The 21358-nt window shown below is 36.6% G+C and overlaps 1 protein-coding gene across 7 annotated transcripts in view; it reads left to right on the top strand.

The window, feature by feature from the left end:
* The window catches only part of CDIN1 (CDAN1 interacting nuclease 1), a 274152-nt gene that overhangs the window by 122627 nt on the left and 130167 nt on the right, over positions 1 to 21358 (top strand). For all 7 annotated transcript variants that reach the window (XM_069097634.1, XM_069097637.1, XM_069097632.1 and 4 more), the window contains 2 exons: positions 17137 to 17216; positions 17586 to 17635. In XM_069097634.1, coding sequence (XP_068953735.1) covers positions 17137 to 17216; positions 17586 to 17635 — 130 coding nt within the window. The remainder of the gene's footprint in view (positions 1 to 17136; positions 17217 to 17585; positions 17636 to 21358) is intronic.

The following is a 21358-nucleotide window of genomic DNA, read 5'->3' as shown; positions in this document are numbered from 1 at the left end:
CTTGAAATTTCATCTTCCCTACTCTTTCCTCCCTCCCACTGACAGATTCATGATATAGACTTTAATTATTTTGCACATTGATTACTGTAGCTGCTGAGAGCTAATAATAATAGTGATATCTTATATTTATATGGTTCTTTATAGTTACAAAGCATTGTCAGTGTTCCATGACCTCTGATTGCCAGGGTTCTCTGACCTCTGACAGGCAGACCCAAGAGAATAAAAGGGTTCAAAACACGTTGTCAGGGAGGCAGCTGGCACTGACCTTGTGACTGAATCTTTGTTGCCCAAACCCTTTGCTTTTTTTTTTAAGTGCCAAAGACCTCAGGTAGCTTTCAGCCCAGCCCAATTCTTAAGACATTCCCAGGGATGCACACAGTATAGGGGAATCCAGGTACAGACACACAGGGAAAGCCATGAATCTACACTGCTTTGGTATATAAGGATCTCTCCTGGACTTTCTCACTTTTCCCTCCATCCAAAGAGGCAGCTCTGTAACCACAGCATAAGATCAGTTTGAAAATAACCCAGGGGGCGGCTAGGTGGTGCTGTGAGTAAAATGCCAGCCCTGGAGTCTGAGGACCCAAGTTCGGTTCTGGCCTCAGACACCTAACACACACCTTGGGTAAGTTACTTAACCCCAATTGCCCTCCAAAAGGCTGAATGAATGAATGAATAAAAATAAAAATAAATATATAACTCAGAAAGTCTGTGTCCATGCATTTTCATCTAGGGCTTTCAGTCAGCCTCAGAGTAGGAGAAAGTGCAAAGCCCCCTTAATGGCTTATTGGCAGCACCTACCACTTATTTCTGATATAGCTCAACTGCTATAGTAGTACCTACCTGATGGGGTAAAAGGTGCTTTTGAATCCCTTTTTCTCAGTTATTCTTTAGATACCCTGTGGAGTGGGTAATGCAAACATGGTTACCCCCATTTTACATATGATGAAACTTGGGCCTGTCACATTTAATAGAATCTAGTTCCCTGTAGTTACTAAAAAAAAAATATTAGTGCACACTTTTGTAGTATTGTTTATAGTGTGCTTTGTTTCACAAAAGTCCTGTGCAGTCAGAAAACCTGGATGAACTGAATTTTACTTGTCTGCATGATTTTGAGCAAGCCATTGAACAACTCTTGGCCTCAGTTTTCTCATCTGTAAGATGAGAGGATATTTCTAGGAATCTCACTCATCAAACATTTATTAAGCACTTACTCTATGGCAGACACTGTGCTAAGTCTTAGGGATGCAAAAATGTAAAGAAAAAAAAAACAGTCCCCTTTCCTCAAGGAGTCATAATTGAATGAGAGATAAGAGACGTAAGCTGTCTTCTAACTCCCTCTAGAACCATGATCCTTTGGTTGACTCCACTGTACAAATGGGGACATTGAAGCTCACAGACATTGTAAGAAATAACAGAGCTGAGACTCAAACTCAAATCTTCCAGTTCTAATACTCATTCCAAACAAGATCTGTTGTATAAGTCAGCAGATTTCAGTGTTTTAGAGCTTTCTCTTATAGATTTTTTTCAGTTTTTGTTTTTCTGCTTATAGATCATTGAGTCCTGACTTGGTTATTCATGAGATGCCTCCTTAGTTACCTACTATGTCAGTGGCACTGGGCTTGGTGCTAAAGAGAGTACAGAGAAGGATTTCTGGCCTTCAAAGGAGTTTACTATTCTAATGTGGAAGATAAGACATGTATCATGGGAAAACAGACAAAAGATATGAGTTAATCACTGGCTATTTCATTTATATTTTTTAAGAGTTGGATAATGATGTGCTCTGGGTCTTTAAGTAAGAGGCTAGTGTAGATTAATATGCTTTTAAAAGTTAAATAGTTTGAGGGGAGGGAAGACTATCCTACGCATAAAGATGAGAACATATAGAACAAATTGGGTAAGCAGTAGACAGTGGTCTGGAGTAAAAGGTATCTAATAAAGAATAATTAAGGATGCAAAGGCAAGGAATACTTTGAATACTAGGCTAAGGAATTTGACTTTTATAATCTAAATCAGGGTTTCTTAACCTTTATGTGTGTCTTGGACCCTTTTTATAGTATGGTAGCCTTCTCAATATTATGTTTTTAAATACCCTAAATATTTAGGATTACAAAAGAAACCACAATTATATTGAAATACAGTTGTTAAAATTTTGTTTTTGAAGTTCATGAACCCCAAATTAAGACACTCTACTTAATATAAGTCCTCTAGGATTTGAGCTGGAAGAGACCTCAGAGGTCATGTAGTCTAAAACCCTCATATTACAAATGAGGAAAATAGTGCCTGCAGAAATTAAGTGATTTGCCCAAAGTCACTCAAGTAGTTAACTAGTGGTAGATCAGAGCTTTCACTGTATTCTGAGATAATGGGAATCCATTGCTGGTTCTTTTTTAAATGTCTGTGAAGCCAAATTAATTTGCAAAGTGATTGAATATTTTTTTTAAAGGATTAAGCTGCCACCAAGAAAAGATGTTACATTCCAACAAATCTTCCATCATTAGCTATGGCCAAGCGTGGCCAAGCTTTTACACTGATAGGGTATAAGCTGCCTGAGGTTGAATGAGTTCTGATCAGTATGAAGGCTCATGCTTTGGAAACATTTCCCTCTTGTACGTACATAATGATACTTTTATATTTGATGACTCTAGTTCAAGTTTTCTCTGACATGATTATGTGCTAGTTAGAGAACAGAATTTAATTTGTCCCTGTAGGCTTCCCTAATGCTAAAAGATAGTTCTTATTCAGCTTGTCGAATGGGATCAAACTGCTTTAGAAATCTCTCCTGGGCTGTAGGAGTGCTGTTGTGCTGCCCCGAGTTGAATGTGGAATAGGTCTGAGGGAAAAAGCAGGTAGGAATGTGTAGACGACTAGTAATTCTGAAATTGCCTTTGTAAGAAAGAACACTGTCAGGACTGCCCCAGTGGAGATGTAGCTTGGGACCTTCCTGACCTTTAACTCCCTAAAGCCAGGCTGATATCTCTTGAACAAAAGATTACCTTCTGCCATGCATGGGGTTAGGGCTTTTGTTATCTCTCTAGTCAGCCTCTGGAGGAGACATATAGATAGAAAAAACACCTGCTCATCTCTGGGGAGTATAGAATCACATCAAGCACCTTCCCCATCTAGCTACCAGAGGCCATTATTTTCAGCAGTGGGGAAATCACCAAATTGTAGATGTTCAATGCCCTCATTTTCAAGATGAGGAAATTGAGTCTAGAGAAGTTGTGATTTGCTTAAAGTTGAACAGCTAGTGATAGAGGAAAGAATTGTGCCTTATAATGATACCACTCTGAGCTTTGAAAGACAAAACTGCTCCTCTCTCTCCCCACCCCTCAGCCCACCAAACACCTATGTCTCTGAGACCTCTGTCCCATGTTGGAAGGAGAAGATTTTATAAGTTCTCACTTTATATGTGTGGAAAGTGAAGTAGAGAAATTTTCTTAATTTTGTACTAGGCTATGCAAGATGCCTTACATCTTTTTTTTTATTAAGCAATTGGGGTTAAGTAACTTGCTCAAGGTTACATGGCCAGGTGTTTCTGGGTGGATGCTAAGTGTCTGAGCCCGGGATTCGATCTCCAGGTCATCCCAACACTGGAGCCGGTGCTCTTACTCGCTGTACTACCTGGCTGCCCCAAGATGCCTTACTTCTAAACTTGGATCACAGGATACCAAGATAATTGGTCCTATTATAGTGTAACTTAGTAGGTTAGGTTTTTTGAGTTCTCATTTAGGATCATTTTAAGTAGACACAGTCCAAATTCACATTTTTGCAACACCTTCTCATTCACTAACCATTTTATTACAACCTGTGAAATAGTTAATCAAACTCCTTCTTTTGGATCCCCCATAGAATAAATGCATTGTACTTACTATGGGGATTGGGTAGCTTTTATACAAAGTGTTTCACTGATAGCATATTTGTTCTTTGGTCAAGTTGTCTTCCAGGGACACACAGACTCTACAATATTATAATCTATTCCTAGAAAGGTATATTTTCATACTGTAGGAGGGAGGGTACAAGGAACTTAAAGCTTATTCATAGTGTGATGATTTTGCTTAATGCTTTAAATTATTTTTAACTTCTTTAGTTCAGATTCTCCTCCCACACAGTTCAGAGCCTCAGTTTCCCCCTTTGTTAAATAGGGATAATACCTCATATGGTCATTGTGAGAATCCAATTATAATAAATATAAAATTTCAATTGTTAACTAGATTTCTTCATAACCAGTTGTCAATAGAGGTGGTGACCATTAACTCTGAGACTTGCTTATAGTATTTGTTTTTTTCCTGCTCTTTTAAAGTTAGTTTTTGATGGGTCATAGGTTTCTGCCTTGTCTTGCCTGAGAAACTGGGAGCCAAGTTAAGCAATATAAAATCAACAAATAGATGTAACACAGAATAAAAGAGGAAAAGGTTAGACATTTCTATGGCAGAAGTCTGTAGTGTAGTAGTAAGGGACCAAGTAAAAGAGAGTCAGGTAGTCCAGAATCTTCATGGGCTAACCATCAAGACAAGCAACAGAAAGTCTAAAAGCCAATGATGCTAGCTATTATTTTCAGGAAAATCTCAGACTTCCTGAACTTTTTCATATAGGATAGCCTAATACTGTCTGTCTACACCCCCTAGTGTAGAACTCCCTAGGTCTAAAGAAACCCTAAATAGTTAATTTGATGATTCACCCTTTTTCAAGCCTCCTAAAAGGCCCAGAAGTCCTTCTAAAAAATCCTTAAAATATCACCTAGGATAACACCTTATCCATGAGGCCTTTCCTGATTTCCTGAGCTATGAGTGTCTTCAGGACAGTATTACCTTTATTTTGTAAATACTTATGTGCATACATATTGTCTCCCCCAATGGATTGTAAACTACTTGAGGGCAGGTACTGTTTCCTTTTTGTCTTTTTATTCCTGACAATTTTCACAATGCCTGCACTTATGGATGTTTAATAAATGCTTGTGGATGATTAATTAAATGCACAACCCCCTTAACCTCTTGGTCTCTCCCACATTATGGCAATGTTTTTAAAAATTATCATTCATTATTTTTAACATTATTTCCTTTTTAAATTTCAGTTCCAGATTCTCTCCCTCCTTCCCACCTCTCTACCACCCACTAAGAAGGCAAACAGTATGATATCAATTATACATGTGAAGTCATGCAAAACATTTTTCCATATTAGCAATGTTGGGGGGGAAAGAAAATGAGAAAATTATACTTCACTTTGCACTCAGAGTTTTATCAGTTCTCTCTTTGGAGGTGGATAGCATTTTTTTCATCAGTCCTTTAAAATTATCTTAGATCATTGTATTGATCAGAATTGCCAAGCATTTCACACTTGATCCTCGTTAAAGCATTGATGTTACTATACACAATCATCTCCTGGTTCTTTTCACTCTGCTTTTTGTCAGTTTATATAGGTCTTGTAATGTTTTTCTGAAACCTCCCCCCCTCATCATTTCTTATAACACAGTAATATTCGATTACTTTCTCATGCCACAACTTCTTCAGGCATTCCCCAGTTGAACATTCTTTCAATTTCCATTTCTCTGGCACCACAAAAAGAGCTGTTATAAATTTTTTTATACATGTAGGTCCTTTTCCTATTTCTTTGATCTTATGGGAATACAAAGCTAGTAGTGGTAGTCTTGGATCAAAGGGTATGAACAGTTTTGTAACACTTTGGACATAGTTCCAGATAGTTTTCTAGAATGGTTGAACCAGTTCACTATTTTACAAATTATTTATCATCCCTTACAGCATTTGTCTTTTCTTTCCTATTTATTTAATATTTAATTTCCCCCCAATTAATATTCATATTTTAGAATTGAGTTCCAAATTCCCTCTCTTCCCTATTCTTCCTCCTCATTGAGAAGGCAAGCAGTTTGATATAGGTTATACAAGTACAATCATGCAAAACATTTCCATGCTAGTCATGTTGTGAAATAAAACACACACACACAAACTAGTCATGTTGTAAAAAAAGAAAGACAAGAAAAATAAAGAAAGGTTTTTTTTTAAAGTATGCTTTGATCTGCATACAGACTCTTTATCAGTTCTTTTTCTGGAGGGAGATGTCATTTTTCATCACAAATGCTTTGGAATTGTCTTAGATCATTATATTGCTGAGATTAGCTAAGTCATTCACAGTTCATCATCATACAGTATTACTGTTATTGTGTACAATGTTTTCCTGGTTTTGCTTATTTTACTTTGTATCAGTTCATGTAAGTCTTTCCAAGTTTTTCTGAGAGCATCTTGCTCATTATTTCTTATCTTATTATAGTATTCCATCACAATCATATAACTTGTTGACAACATGTTTAGCCATTCCCCAAATGAGGAATCACTTCAATTTCCAATTCTTTGCCACCTCTAAAAGTGCTGCTATAAATAATTTTTTGTACATTAACTTCCTTTTCCTTTGTTTTTTTTTCTTTTTTTTTCCTGTCTTTGGGATATAGACTTTGTAGTAGTATTTCTAAGTCAAAGAATGTGCATGGTTTCATAGTTCTTTGAGCATAGCTCTAAATCACCCTCTAGAATGATTGAATCAGTTGACAACTCCACTAACAATTTATTAGTATTTCAATTTTCCCACATTCCCTCAAAGTTTGTCATTTTCCTTTTCTATTAACCAATCTGACAACAGTAGGGTGGTACCTCAGATTTATTTCAATTTGTATTTTTCTTATCAATAGTGATTTAGAACATTTTTTTCAATATAATTATAAATAGCTTTGATTACTTCATCCAAGGCTATTTCACATTTTCTTCTATTGTTTTTTTTTTCATTCTTTTGACTTTGTTTTATTGTTTCTTGAAGTCTCGTGGAATCATTAGCTTCCACTTGCTCAATTTTAAATTTTAAGGAATTATTTATTTCCTTCCATGAGCTTTTGTACCTTTTTTTTTTCCATTTTCCCAATTATGTTTTTTAAGGAATTCCTTTCTTCAGTGAATTTTTGTACTTCCTTTCCTATTTGGTCTATTCTGATTTTGAAAGGAGTTTTTTACTTCAGTGAATTTTTGTGCTTCTTTTATCAATAGGCAATTCTGCTTTTTTTTTTAAAGATTTTGTTTTCTTCAGTACTTTTTGTGCCTCTTTTACCAAGTTTTAATTCTCTTTCATTTTCTTCAATCACTCTTATTTCTTTTCCCAATTTTTCCTCTATCACTCTTATTTCTTTCTTTAATTCTTCTAGGAATTTTGTTGGCCTTGGGTCCAATTAGCATTTTTCTTTGAGAATTTGCTTGTAGATGTATTTACATTGTTGTATTCTTCTAAAGTCATGTATTGGTCTTCCCTGCCACCATTAATAGCTTTTTATGGTCAGGTTCTTCTTCTTTTTTTTTTTTTTTGCTCATTTTCCCAGCCTATTTTTGCACTTTGAACTTTATGTTAAAGTTGAGCTCTGCTCACCTTGGAGATGGGGAGTCATTGTGGTTCCAGGCTTTTTCATTCTGCTATTTTCAGAGCTAGTTCTGAGTGCGTGCAAGTTTCCTGTGCTTCCAAGGTGGGGTTATCATGGGAATGGTATGGTCATTGCTTTCCTTGTCTGCACTCTGTTCTTTACCCAGATGGGGCTCCTTGTCCTGTGAAGCCATAAATACTAGTGCTCCTCTTGGCCCTGTGACTGGGGCATTTTCTTTCTTGTGGGCACAAGTGCTAGTTTCCTCTTGGCCCTTGAAGTGTGACCCAGGTTCCTGTCCCCTTATGACCAATAACAAATATTCCTCTCTGCCTGGAAACTGCAACCCAGAACTGCTTATGGGCAATAGAGCTGCCAATCAATGCTCACTGTACCCAGTGCCAACAAAGGGTAATTTATTTCTGGTCAATTGTCCAATCCCCTTAATGTGTCTGGGCCAAGAGCTCCTGAAGTTGCTGCTTCTATTGTTGTAGCTGTCTCCAAGGCCCATTGCTGGTGCTTGCCCAGAGTCTTCAACCATCCATGGTGTTACAGACATCTCCTAAATTTTCTTAGGCTGGAAAAAATGTCTCCCTCTGACCTTTTGTTGGTTCTGAAAATTTGATTTGAGGAGTGATTTTAAAGTTGTTTGGCAGAGACATTGGGAGAGTTCAGCTAGGCCCTGGCCTATGTGCCACCATCTTGGCTCTGCCCCCTCCTACACTATCTTTAAGAAGACTAGTTTACATTCACTGTTCCCACTTCTTCTCCAAGCATTCACACCTCAAAACCCGCAATGTGTTTTCTTTCTGTGCCAGTCTTCTGAAATTGTTTTCCTATCACCACTGGACTTTTTATGGTCCTCATTCTTTTTAATTCCTCTGCAGCATTTGGCTTTGGCTATCAACAACTTTTGATTTCTAAGACATAGCACTCTTAAGTTCCTGCTTCTAAATCTCTGAACAATCTTCAATATCCATTGCCTCCATATCCTTTTCTTATCCCCTTAAATATGGGTCCTGTACTTGACTCTTTTCTTTCCCTATACTTTTTTCTTTATTGTTTTCATTTACCTACACCAATCTCTCTTCACAACTCCAGTCCTATATTTCCAACTGCCTATTTGATGTTGTTCAATTGAAACAAAGAATCTGAGAATTGAAAAAAAAATCTCAGGTAATCTAATCCAGTTATAACTGTGCAAAACCATATTTATTATAATCCCCTCAATTTATAAAAAAAACACTTTGCCCCCTTTAGTCTTCTTCTGTATTGGGGGGGGGGGGAGGGGACTTAATATTCTCTCAGTTCATCCAGCCTCAAAACCTCTTGATTCACCTTTGACCCTTTGTTTTTCCTCATTCTTCCCTCTCCCTAATTATTGTGTGTATGAAAAATCTACTGAACTTGCCAACTAACTCTCAAGTCCAGTTTCCTCTTTCCACTCTCATTGTAACCACTTTAGTTTACCATCCCCACTTGGACTATTGTAATAATTTCTGATCTTGCTACTTCCAATCTGTGCCCTCTATTATCCATGTTTTATACTCTTACTTGTAAACATTCCTGATGCCTCACTCCAGCAATGTCGCTTATTTGCTCAAAACCCTAAAGTCATACTCTTTTTCTTGGAATTCATTTGGCCATAGTCTGACTTCAACCTACTATTTTCTCCCTTTTAACCATTAACCTCCTTTACATGCTCTACATTTTAGAATTGTCCCATTTGTGTGCCCTTGATCACACTGTACTCCATGGCTGTGATGGCCTCCTATCACTGACCCAATTCTATCTGTAGAGATTGTTCCATTATCACAGGCATCCCCTCCAACTAGTTCCCTCAGCTTGATTTATCTTAGCACTTTGTTGGGATCTCTCCTTTACATTTATCTATTAGAGTTTGTTTTCATCCTATCTTTTCATGAGCTCCCTAGATCAAGTTTCTATGCCCTATTATATCTTTTTGTCTTCAGTGCTTAATATACTATCTTACATGTAGTAGGCATTTAAATTCAGGAAACATTTATTATGTTAACATTAGACTATGTCGATTTGAGATCTTCCTACAATGGCATAGCTGCATTTTCAAATTTAATCCGAAACCTTTGGGAGATACATATTCCCACAGAACTGTGGATAATATTTAATAGGAGGGGTGAGGCAATAGCTGTCCAGCCTGTGTGGTTAAGGCACTATTTTTTTTAAACAAAACTTCTTATTTATTTTCCACTCCCAGGGATGGGATTTTGGGTCCTTTGAGTTTTGCTAGACACTTCACAAAGAATAGAAGGATATAGGCTTGCTCAGATTCTCTAAAATATTCCTTAAAATTATAGGCAATCTTATTTGATTAATAAGAACAATCGAGAAGATTTATTTTTAGCATTCAGAAGCAGTCTATGGTTGTGAAAAAAGCATAGAGCTGAGTTTCAGAATATTAAGTTTGTAAGTCCTGGCTTTGCTATTCAGTAGATGTGAGACTTTGGATAAGTCAGCTAACATCCATGGTCTTAAATTCATTATCTTTGAACATAAGTGATTTATACAAAGGGAACACACAATTCTCTTTGATCAAATGAATTATTGTTTGTAAAATGTTTAGCATAGTGCCTGGTGTGTAGTAGGCAATATAAAAATATTGATTCCCTTTCTTAGAACTCTATGATCTTGTATTTGCAAAATAGTTTAGTTAGGTAGATGGTGGACTGAGGAAGCAGGGAACAATGGATAAGCATTTGGGTTTGGAGGGATTATATCAAGTGATAACTCTAACATATTTGGCTAGGGTTAGAATAAATTTAATGCTCAGAACTAAAATCAAGACATAAAGTATGGCTTGCATTTACTACAGGGGTTCTTCACTATTTTTGTGTCACCTATTTATTTGAACATCTGATGAATGAATGCCTTCTCAGAATCATGTATTTAAATGCATAGAATAAAATATATAGGGATGCAAAGGAAACCAGTTACATTGAAATGTCTTTGTCAAATTTTTAAAAATGTTCATAGTCTCTAGGTTAAGACCCCCTGATTTAGTTCTTCAAAATTTGGAGTTGGAAGGAACCTTAGAAAGATCACATAGCCTTTGATTGTATATGTAAGATATCCTTTCATTGTATATACAAGAATAACTACTTGCTGAAATAGTTGTCTGAGTTGCTGTATTAGTCATACAACTAGTTAGTGATATAACCGAGATGAGAAATCAAATCTATAACCTCCTAATTCTTTGCTATTTCTACTATACCATATTGCCTCTTAATAGCTGTTTTAAAGTGTATACACACACACACACACACACACATATACATGCATACACACTTACCCAGACTACCCATCACATAAGAGTCTCTGAGTAAAGATGATCAGATCTACATCTACTTTTTCAAAAGTCATTTAAAAAGCTATGATGCCCTGGGGCAGCCAGGTAGCACAGCGAGTAAGAGCACCAGCTCCAGTGTTGGAATGACCTGGAGATCGAATCCCGGGCTTAGACACTTAGTACCCACCCAGAAATACCTGGCTGTGTAACCTTGAGCAAGTTACTTAACCCCAATTGCTTAGGGGCGGCCAGGTGGCTCAGTGAGTAAGAGCACCGGCTCCAGTGTTGGGATGACCTGGATCAAATCTGGGCTCAGATACTCAGCACCACACCCAGAAATAACTGGCCGTGTAACCTTGAGCAAGTTACTTAACCCTGATTGCTTTAAAAAAAAAAAAAAAGCTATGATGTCTCTAGATTGTGGGAGCAGGCCAGGCTACAGACCCAGAAGGAGGCCCAGTGACACAGGCCAGGACATTTGGGCATGAAGCCTTCATGATTGCCTACCAAGGGCTTCTCCTCTTCATGGCTCCATATTCTCTACAGCAGGACTAGGGGCCCAGAGAGCTGCCATGCTGGCTGCATGCCCAGTGCTGAGGAGCTGCTCCTGGGGCACCTCTCTGCTAGCCTTCCGCTGAAGAAGGGGGGGTGGGATGGGGTGTGTGTGTTTGTGTGTGTGTGTTGTGGTCCTCTTTGATATTCTGGTGGAATCTATGGAATCCTCAAAATTATGTTTTCAATTGAATAGGAAAGAGGTATTTATTAAGTTTATTAATTTATTAAGTAGCTCCTTATGTGCGTGGTACTACTCTAAGACCAGAAACTATATATGCAAGCCAAAAAGAGGAACTTGGGATCAGAACCAGGAGAGAAATATATAAAATAAAATACTTAGGAATACAAGGAAACCAACTATATTGAAATATAGTTATAAAAATTTGTTTTCTAAGTTCACAGACATCCTGTCCTAGATCTTTTAATATTGTGTCCATGGAGCATACAGGTTTTCTGTCAGTTGGTGCATCCTTTTGCTACTTGACAGCCTTCCTTCACTTTTTAGAGTCCTCCTACAGAGTTTCCTCTGTTGGTGAAATAGTGTATCAAATGCATACCCACTGCACACTTTTCCTTTTTCTTTTGGGTGATCCTCAATTTGAATTCTTCAGAAAGTCTGATATTCTATGACTATAGACATTGTAGCCAATTGACAATAGCAGCATAACTGGCATTTATGGAATGCTTTAAAGTTTGCAAAGCCTTTTGAAATTTTAGTTCAGAAGCTCTGCCTCTGTTTCAGCGTGATGCTTGAGATCATTAAAAGCAGTATATAATTTCCTGTCTTAAAGGCACTCTAGCCCATTCTCTTAAGCCCAATTCTGGGCACAGTTCAGTATGTATTCAAAGTATCTGTCCAAGATACATGGAATGATGATTATTATTATTATTAAGCCCTTGTTGTGCAGCTTGGTAGTGCAGTAGATAGAGTGCTGGGCCTAGAGTCAGAAAAATTTACCTTTGTGAGTTGAAATTCAGCCTCAGACACCAGATGTGTGATCCTGGGCAAGTCACTCAACCCTGTCTGCCTCAGTTTCTCTATCTCTAAAATGAGTTTTAGAAAGAAATGGCAAACTACTCGAGCATCTTTGCCAAGAAAATCCCAAAAGGGGTCATGAAGAATTGGACATGGCTGAAAAAATGAATTAACAACAACAAACATGTTTCTTATTCATTCATTTGTATTTTGTACTATACTCCATGGTCACAAAATACCTTTGGTGAACTCATATCTCCCTGTTTTATACCTTTCTTGATATTTATAATTGGATGGTCATACAATCAATTTATCTCTTCTGTTACTTTTTTAAAGATTCTTAAGTGATTCTAATACATTCATGGGAGACACCTTGCTAAAAGAGATACTTTTTAGTATAGATAGATAGATCTATAGATAGACAGAATTTTGCTCTACCAAATTAAGGACTTTTTTTTTAGTCAGTAATAAATACAATTAATGCTTGTATTCTCTCTACCTCTCAATCAGTTGTATGATTAGAATGATATAGTCTTTTGTAAGATATTTGCAGAAGCCTTCCTGTCTCTTTTCTAAGATTTTACTATCTTCCCCTTTTTCATTTAGCTTGGCAATCTCTCCCTTAACCTGGTCACGATTCTGCCCCTTTTAGCTCAAGTGTCTTTTATGTATATTTAGTCTAATCTAGCCCATGTTTTACTTTTTATTCAACGTTAGCTTTATTTCTTCATGTGATACTTTGGATACTGATTTTAGAGTACAGATGTAGTAGCTGTACTTATTAATGATTAAAGTAGTTTGTTATAAAAATCTTTGCAAATCTTTTCCGTTTTTCTTTTTTCATTGTTAAATGTCCTCAAAATGTCTTTAGTTTATTTGAATCTCTTGCCAAGATTTTTGTAAATCAGTCTTTCCCTCTATTACTTTTTTCTTTTATGAGGTGAAACTTCTGATAATCTTCCATCTTTATGATACTTTACAATCTTTTCCCTTGGATCCCATATCACTTAGCAAGAAGAATAAGTATTGTCTGTAGGAGGAAGTTTCTAGATTCTTATGTTGTAGTTATTGATTTACTTAAGTTAGATTTCCTAAAAACACTCTGATAGTCTGTGTCAAAGTCAGTTTTTATCCACTTTCCATTTCTGTGTCCATCCATATGAATGATCAGTATTCATATGTAGAATTCAAAGGGAAAAGTATAACTCCTTTTACAAAAGGCACTCTTATTGTCCTTTGTAGGGCAAGCCTCAAGGCTCTTTCCCTTGAAAGAGTCTAGCTAGTGAGAAGACAAAAAATTCCTTAGGATACTTTGATTGTTTTCTACTTAATAAGTTTGCTGCCTTATATCCCTAAACTGTTGGGAAGATCATATTAACTCAAGTGAAATCACTTTTTTCAATTAGTTTTTACCTATATGAATGAGTCTTGCATCCTAAGAAGGAATAAGGGTGCAGTTCCACTATGATCATCACACCATCACATTCAGCCAATTACTACCCTGGAATTCTAGAACTCTAATGGACATCAGACATGGTGGAGCTAGTGCGCTTTCTCTCTCTCTGTCTCTGTCTCTCTGTCTCTCTCTCTCTCTCTCTCTGTCTCCCTCTCTCTGTCTCTCTCTCTCTTCTCTCTCTCCATCCATCCCTCCCTTCCTCCTCACATATACCCACATGCCTGGGGCTGTTTTTGATCAAGTTTTGTGCATTTGGTGCTTTTCTTCCTCATCTGGGTATGGTGGTTCAGTTATCACAAAATATTTTCTTACAGATGAATTATCAATAAATATAGTTAATTCCAATGATAATAATAGCAATATCAAGAAAGAACTAATGTTTGTATAGGGCTTTAAGGTATTCAAAGTACTTATCTTATTTAATTAGTTTTAAAATCTTATGAGGTAAACTTATTAAGTAATATGAATAGAAGAATCTGATCAACGCTCCCTTATTTTCAATTGTTTCCTACTTAGCCTAAAACACTGACTACATTTTGGGGGGTGTAGTGGGGTGGGGGAGAAGTATGTCCATTAAAGCAACCCCAGTGAGACTTAATGGAGGTTGGAGCTTTGGGTAGTCCCTAAGTATTTAATACATCTTTTCCTTTCCCTAAGACCTTATTTTGTATTTAAGGCATTCTAGAGCCATGGGGCTGTTTAAACTGCTAATTTTATACATGAAATTATTTAATCCATATTCCCAAATTCCAGTCAACTACCCAGGGGGTGTGAAGGAGCTAGCTTGAACTTTTCATTGTGAGTATTCACACCTGGGAAATTGGTAAGCATAAATTGGGGTTTGATTTATTGTTTTCTTGATTTTCTAGATTTAGGAAAATGTTGGAGAAAACATTAACAATTAATAAAACATAAAAATTAACTTAGCAAAGTAGATTAAGTTTTAAAATGTCACACTTGAGTAATGCTCATTTAGGAGTATTTCCAGTGAGAAGACCCTATAGTGGTCAGAAAGAAATGAATATCATTTTCTGAATCAGCAGTCATGCTTATAGAATAATGTCTAGTGTGTTCATAGTGCTTTGAGGCCTATGGAATAATATTCATTTGCAACATTTTTTAAGGTCGGGAGTGAGCTTTTCCTACAGCCTGGTTATGTCCATTGATAATATTTAGAATCATAGAATCTCAGGCTTGAAAGGGACTTTTCAATGCCATCTAAACAAATCCATACTCAGTCTATAAGCATTTATGCTCAATTGCTGTGCTAGGAGGGGCAGCTAAGTGGAACAATGGTTGAACACTGGGTTTGGAGTCAGGAAGACCTGAGTTCAAATTTGGCAGCAGACACTTCCTAGCTATGTGACCCTGGACAATTCACTTAATCCTGTTTTCCTCAGTTTCCTCAGCTGCAAAATGAACTGGAGAAGGAAATAGCAAACCACTTTAGTATCTTCGCCAAGAAAACCCAAAATGGGGTCACTAAGAGTCAGACAGGACTAAAATGGCTGAATAACAGCATTGTACTAAGCACTCCGGATATATCCCCTGCCCTCAAGAACTGTACACTTTTTTTTTAAGCAATTGGGGTTAAGTAACTTGCTCAAGGTTACACAGCCAGTTATTTCTGGGTGTGGTGCTAAGTATCTGAGCCCGGATTCAATACCCAGGTCATCCCGACACTGGGGCCGGTGCTCTTACTCGCTGGGCTAGCTGGCTGCCCCGAAGAAGCGTACACTTTGATGAGGAAAACAACATATATAAACCAGTGCATTCAAGATAAATATGGAGTGTGTTAGACATTATCTTAGAGGTTATGGTCAGCTAGGGAGTTGGGGAGGGAGGACCAGGAAAGGCCTCCTGGAGGAAGTGATGTTTGATCTGTATTTTAAAGGAATCCAGGAAATTTGATAACTGATAGTGAAAGAATGAGTGCATTGAAAGAATGAGGAACAGCAAATACATAGGCAGGAGGTAGGATTTAGTGTATAAGGAATAGCAAGTAGGTGATTTGACTAGACCATAGAAAAAAAAGAGAGTCCTTTCTAAAAACTGTCCAAGAAGTGAGCCTTCTTTGTTTAAAGACTTCCAGGGAGAAAGAATTCTCTACCTGAGGCAGCCCATCCCTTTTAGAGATAACTCTAGTCTTTAAGCACTCTTTCCTTACACCAAACCTAAATTGACCTTTTTGCAATTTATACAAATTTCAGAAAGATGAAGTGAGGGAAAGGGTGGTTATGTAGCTCATAAGTTTTAGAAGGAAAATTCACAATCAAGTCTCCTGTCACCAATCCCCATGCCCTTTTCACTGTCCACTATGCCTCTTAAAAGGATGGGAATAGTAGATGACTTCAGTAGTCCAGAGCTTGCTGTCCAAAGTTGGAAAATGTTCTTGAAAAAGTGCAAGTAAATTTTTGTTTTAGAATTGCAATTTGCTCAGCTAAGTGCTCAGAGCTAAGCTTGGTTTATCAGTCCAAACTCACTTTAAATGGAGTTTCCTACTTGGTGCTACAATTCCAAGTACATCTTCTAACCATAGAGCTTTATTTGGTCATCTGTAGGTACCATGATACCTCAGTGTCATTTGCAAATAGGTTGAGATTATTATCTCAACGTTTGTGAGGGGGGAACAGTTTTGATTTTGCTTTTTTACTGAAAATTATGTTGTCGTTCAGTCCTTTTTTTCCTCTCCTTCTACATTTCCCACCTGTGAAATGGGTATCAGAGGGAGTTTTAAGAAGTTTTAATAATAATAATAGGGAACATTTGTAAAGTGCTTTACATTTGAGCTTCACAACAATTCTTTGAGGCTGACACTGTTATTATATCCACTTTAGAAATGAACAGACCAAGTCCCAGAGAAGTGAAGTGACTTGTCCAGAAGGTCAGAACTAATCAGTATCTGAGACAGGCTTAAAACCCAAGCCTTCTTGACCCCAAATCCTATGCTCTGTCCAGTACATCACACTACAATGGTGCTTCCTTGGATTAGAATACTTTTATTGACAAAAATTTTCTTTAAATTCAACCTATCTTTAGTAAGCCATCCGCATATGTATGTTTCACACATTGTCCACCTGTAATGAAAAGTTAAATATTTTCTTTTCTTTCAAGTGGAGAATTTCAATCCTAATTTATCAGGAAGGAGGCATATACATAGGGTCTGTACCTGTTAATTTACCTTTGTTACTGGATCAGAAGAAATCGGTCGTCATTGAAATCTGGTAATGTGGCTTGTAAACTTGGCAAAATAATCTCATTATTTCCCTACCCAAAAATAATATTTTTTTTTTCCGAAAAAGATCTATGATTAGTACTGGTGTTGTTTTCTTTCTCCAACTATGCCTCACATCTTGCACTGCATTTAGAATTATGTCGATTGTCTGCTAACCATTCTTCCTTTTCTTCTACAGCCTCCAAGTCCGTTATAAATAGTATGCTGCGGGACCCTTCTCAGATTCCAGATGGAGTTCTAGCAAATCAGGTCTATCAGGTATTAATCACAGCTGTCTATTCTCAGTGGCGATGCTGTTATCTGCCTAGCAGAGTAAAGGATTTTAAACCTCATTTAATTACTGTCATCATAAACTATCACTGAGGTCAGGGTGCACCATAAATGGCAAGGCAATATTTGCGAGAAGAGCATTTCAGTTTTTAATAGCTTTGCTTTTATAGTGAATAAAAAGCATGCAATTTTTGTTTTCTCTGATTAAATCAGAAAAAAACCAGCCCCTTGATAGTCTTTCTTCTTTTTCTTTTTTTTTTTTTTAAAGAAAAGTAATTACTGTTTTTAGGCCACTGCTCATCTGTAATAGTATGTACTGTTGCCCAACTCCACTCCTCTTCTCTTATTTGTTGGCAGTGTATCGTGAATGACTGCTGTTATGGACCACTGGTAGGCTGCATCAAACAGTATCCTTTCCCATAAACTGTTAGGTGCACAATCGGCAAACTCACTCTCTGCAGAGGAGACGTGTCTCGCTTTAACCTGACATAAAGTTCTGCTTCACAAAACACATTTCCTGCTCTTCTATTGTACATTCAATCAGCGGGAGGGTCACAGCAGACCTCTCTCTCCTCCTGCTTAAGAAAAACCTGAGAGGCCAAGGGAAGGTGTCAGTTCAAGAGTTGGATATTCACATTTCTTTTAAACTGCTTGGTTTCTGATGAGATAAAAGGTACAGAGCCATTAGGCAGTTAACCTACTGTCCTGGATTGTATTCGACTGTTTCCAAGGATTTTTTTTTAATGTAATAAAGCTCCATTTAAATTGGGTGAAACAGGATCACATTCATTGGAATAACTTTCTAGTCTGAGTTTAAAGGTGGTGGATTCAATTAAGATATCAGGGACTACTACCTTTTAAAGGAAAGAAGAGTCTTATTGCTTAAATGACTGATTAAAATCTGGAAATAACATTGAAGTTCTTTAAACTCTCTTCCTCTTCCACCTTCTCAACCCTGTGCTGAATTTTAGGCTATGACATTATTCCTACTTACTGTTATAAAAAAGAATCACTAGTTACAAATCAAAGATGCTGAAATGATTTAAAGAGTTAAATGTAAATAACACTTTTTAAACTAACTTTACTAAAAATTATGACAAGAGATCATGAATCCAGTAAATATTTTGAAAACATTTTCAAATGGCTTCTTTGTAGGGAGAGAGTAAGGGAAAGGGTAAGGAAAAGAGTGGTCTAGAATTGTGTCTTTTTCAACATTAGATTCTCCTTCCACCATTGCAGAGTCATAACTCATCTGTAATATTGTCTTATATAGAGTTGCCTGGTCCACTAAAGCAGTTTGAGTGACTTGCCTATGGTTAAACAACTAACGTATCAGAAAGAGAACTTGAATTCGGGTCTTGCTGATTCTAAGACTGGCACTCCAGGAGACAAAGCCTTTTTTTATATTAAGGCTTAAAAAATGATATGAAGTCATTGTCCAAACTTTCACATTCAGTTTAATTTCCAGATGCTGATTTTTTCCCCTTTCATGTTTTTAGTCAATGTAGATGAAACTAAAAATAAGTCACCTGACCAAGACCAAAGTCTCATTGATAGCTAGTTGGGAGGCATTCCTCTAGAAGCCTTTCATCAAGTCTCATTAAACACAAACTAATTTTCCCCCCCTGCACCCTTAGAAAACTACAACAATGCACAGACTTGTAACTTCTTCAAAAATATCTGTTGTTTTATAGATACTGCTTGAAAGAATTCATATATTTTTCTCTCTTTATCCTTCAAATATAAAGTTAACTTTGATTTTTTTTGTCTTTAAAGGAGGGCTCTAAGATATTTAATGCCTGTTCTGTTGTGTAATTACATGTAACCAAAATCTGTTTCCTCCAAATCATTTGAGAATTAATAAAAACACAGAATTAGCCTCAACACATCTTTCCATTAAACCAAAGAGAGAAGACATCTCTATCCCTGTCATCAAATTAATGAGAGTGCTGGAAATCTTAAAAGTTTGCCAACCTCATGTTCAGCACATTTGTATTACAACTAATGTTGTCTCAGAGTATCTGGTGCTGAATTAGATGTTAATTTTAAAGCACATAAAATAGTTAAAAATCAATTTAAAGTTAAGGTTTTAAAAGCATAATGTCTTCTGAAGGATTGCATATTGATTTTAAATATAACTCTCTAATTATAAATGCATGGACTAAAGTATGAAGTCAACCTCTTTGTAAATGCCAGGAGGCTATTTTTCAGTAATAGTTCAGATGCTTACGGGAAACTAGATTGCTGTACTGCTGGAGTACAAAATGGCTTGTGAGGTTATTTACAAGTTTTGCCCCATGGTCACTGCCATACATCAATAATAGGTATTATTATAGACTAAGTCTAAGTGTTTCTGCTTATGGTGCATTATAAATTCTGTTTGCAGTATTTTCCTTACATTTTTGCTATCATTCAATTTCCCTTTTTGGCTCTGTTATTGCCAGTAGAGTTTAATGTAGGACATGATTTCAATTGATAAAGACAATGATAGATGTATGTAAATGGATTTCACTAGATTATGTTTTTTGCAGTTCCATGATGACTGTTGCTAGTAAAATTACTGGTTTTTACAAGCTTTATTTTCCAGTTCTTGCACTTTATGTAAATTTATAGCAAGTAAAATATCATAAAGGAATAGATTTTTCCCCAAAGTTTAAATTAGCTATTATTTTTAGCATGCTAAATATGATAGAATGGATGTTACATTCTAGGGTTTTCTTTTTGCAGAGATATTGCAGATTTGTGCAGGGGAGGGGGGTGTAGTTTTACATTCTTTGAGGCACCATAGAGTAGTGTATAAAGGACTAGTCTTGGAATCAAAGTCAAGAAGACCAGTATTCAAGTCTAAACTCTGACTTATTCTTTCTCTGTGACCATAGGCAGGTCACTGAACAGCATATTTGATGCCCTTTCTCTAAGACTGTAAGTTACAGATGAATTAGCAATCTTATTGGTAGAAAGAGTTTCCATAGCAAAAGTTTCTATATGGATATAAGCACAGATTGTTCTCCTCTTCCTCCCCCCCCCCAAAAAAAATACAAATATAAGTTCCATTTCTGATATTTACTGTTTGTATGATCTTGGACAAGTCACTTTACCTCGCTAGACCTCAATTTTCTCATTTATAAAATGAAAATTTGGAGGTAGGGTGGAGAATAAGTGGACTAGGTGGCCTTTAAGATCTCTTGCAGCTGTACTATTCTGTGATCTTGCATCAGTGACCTTAGCTGATCACCAAGAAACACAGGTTATGAGTTTTCATGAAATATTTTATTTCCCTCTGAATAGAATTACTATTTTCTCATGACAGTAAACATGGTGTTCATATACCATTCTCTCGGTTCTGTGATATTTACATTGCTCATATTCAGCAAACTATAGCAGTTCACAAAAAGAAAAAGCACACGTTGAGTTAACATGATAGATAAAAAGCCTTTTTATTCCATTACAAAAATGTTGCAGCCATAATTTTCTATGTAGAATAAAAAGGATAAATTGATTATTTGCTAAATAGGAAACACGAGAACAAAAAAGTATCAATCATTATTGCTCTTCCCCCCGCCCCTTTTCCACCCTATATATTGTCTTCTTTTCCTTCCACTCTTTACAGACATAGAATGAGTAGGAAACTCTCTACTTCAGCTTTCCAAAGTAACTTCTGGACACCGATAATAATGCCGGAAGCTTAAAATGCTGTGGGTTTCATTTCTGTACCATCATTAACCTCAGTTTCATGATTCAACATTTTGGATGTAAATAATTTACAGCCATAAAAGTGAGAGCATATTTTATGTGGGATAGAAGTAAATAATTTAGGTCTCAAATGTGGGATGCCCCAAGTAATCAGATACCCTTGAGTGGTATTAATCAAATTACTTCAATGAATTCTACAAAAGCAAGAACATTTTGTCATTTTTTTTTTCAAAAAGAAAGCATTGGGGAAAATATTGATATTAGAAATTAAAAATGAGAAACTCTACATTTAAGGGGACCCAAAGAAAGAAAAGAAAACATCAAAGGAGGTAATAGTCCCTATAGTCTCTTACAACTTTCTCTGATAAGTAACATGTGTCAATATCCTATAAATTGTAAGTTGTTTTTTTAAACAATGATAAAATCTTAATGTTTCA

The sequence above is a fragment of the Petaurus breviceps genome, unplaced genomic scaffold (genome assembly GCF_028583685.1).
Source record: "Petaurus breviceps papuanus isolate PSGF00001 unplaced genomic scaffold, PetGlider_PUasm1.0 37, whole genome shotgun sequence".
NCBI lineage: Eukaryota > Metazoa > Chordata > Mammalia > Diprotodontia > Petauridae > Petaurus > Petaurus breviceps.
This window is presented reverse-complemented; position numbering and strand designations above follow the sequence as displayed.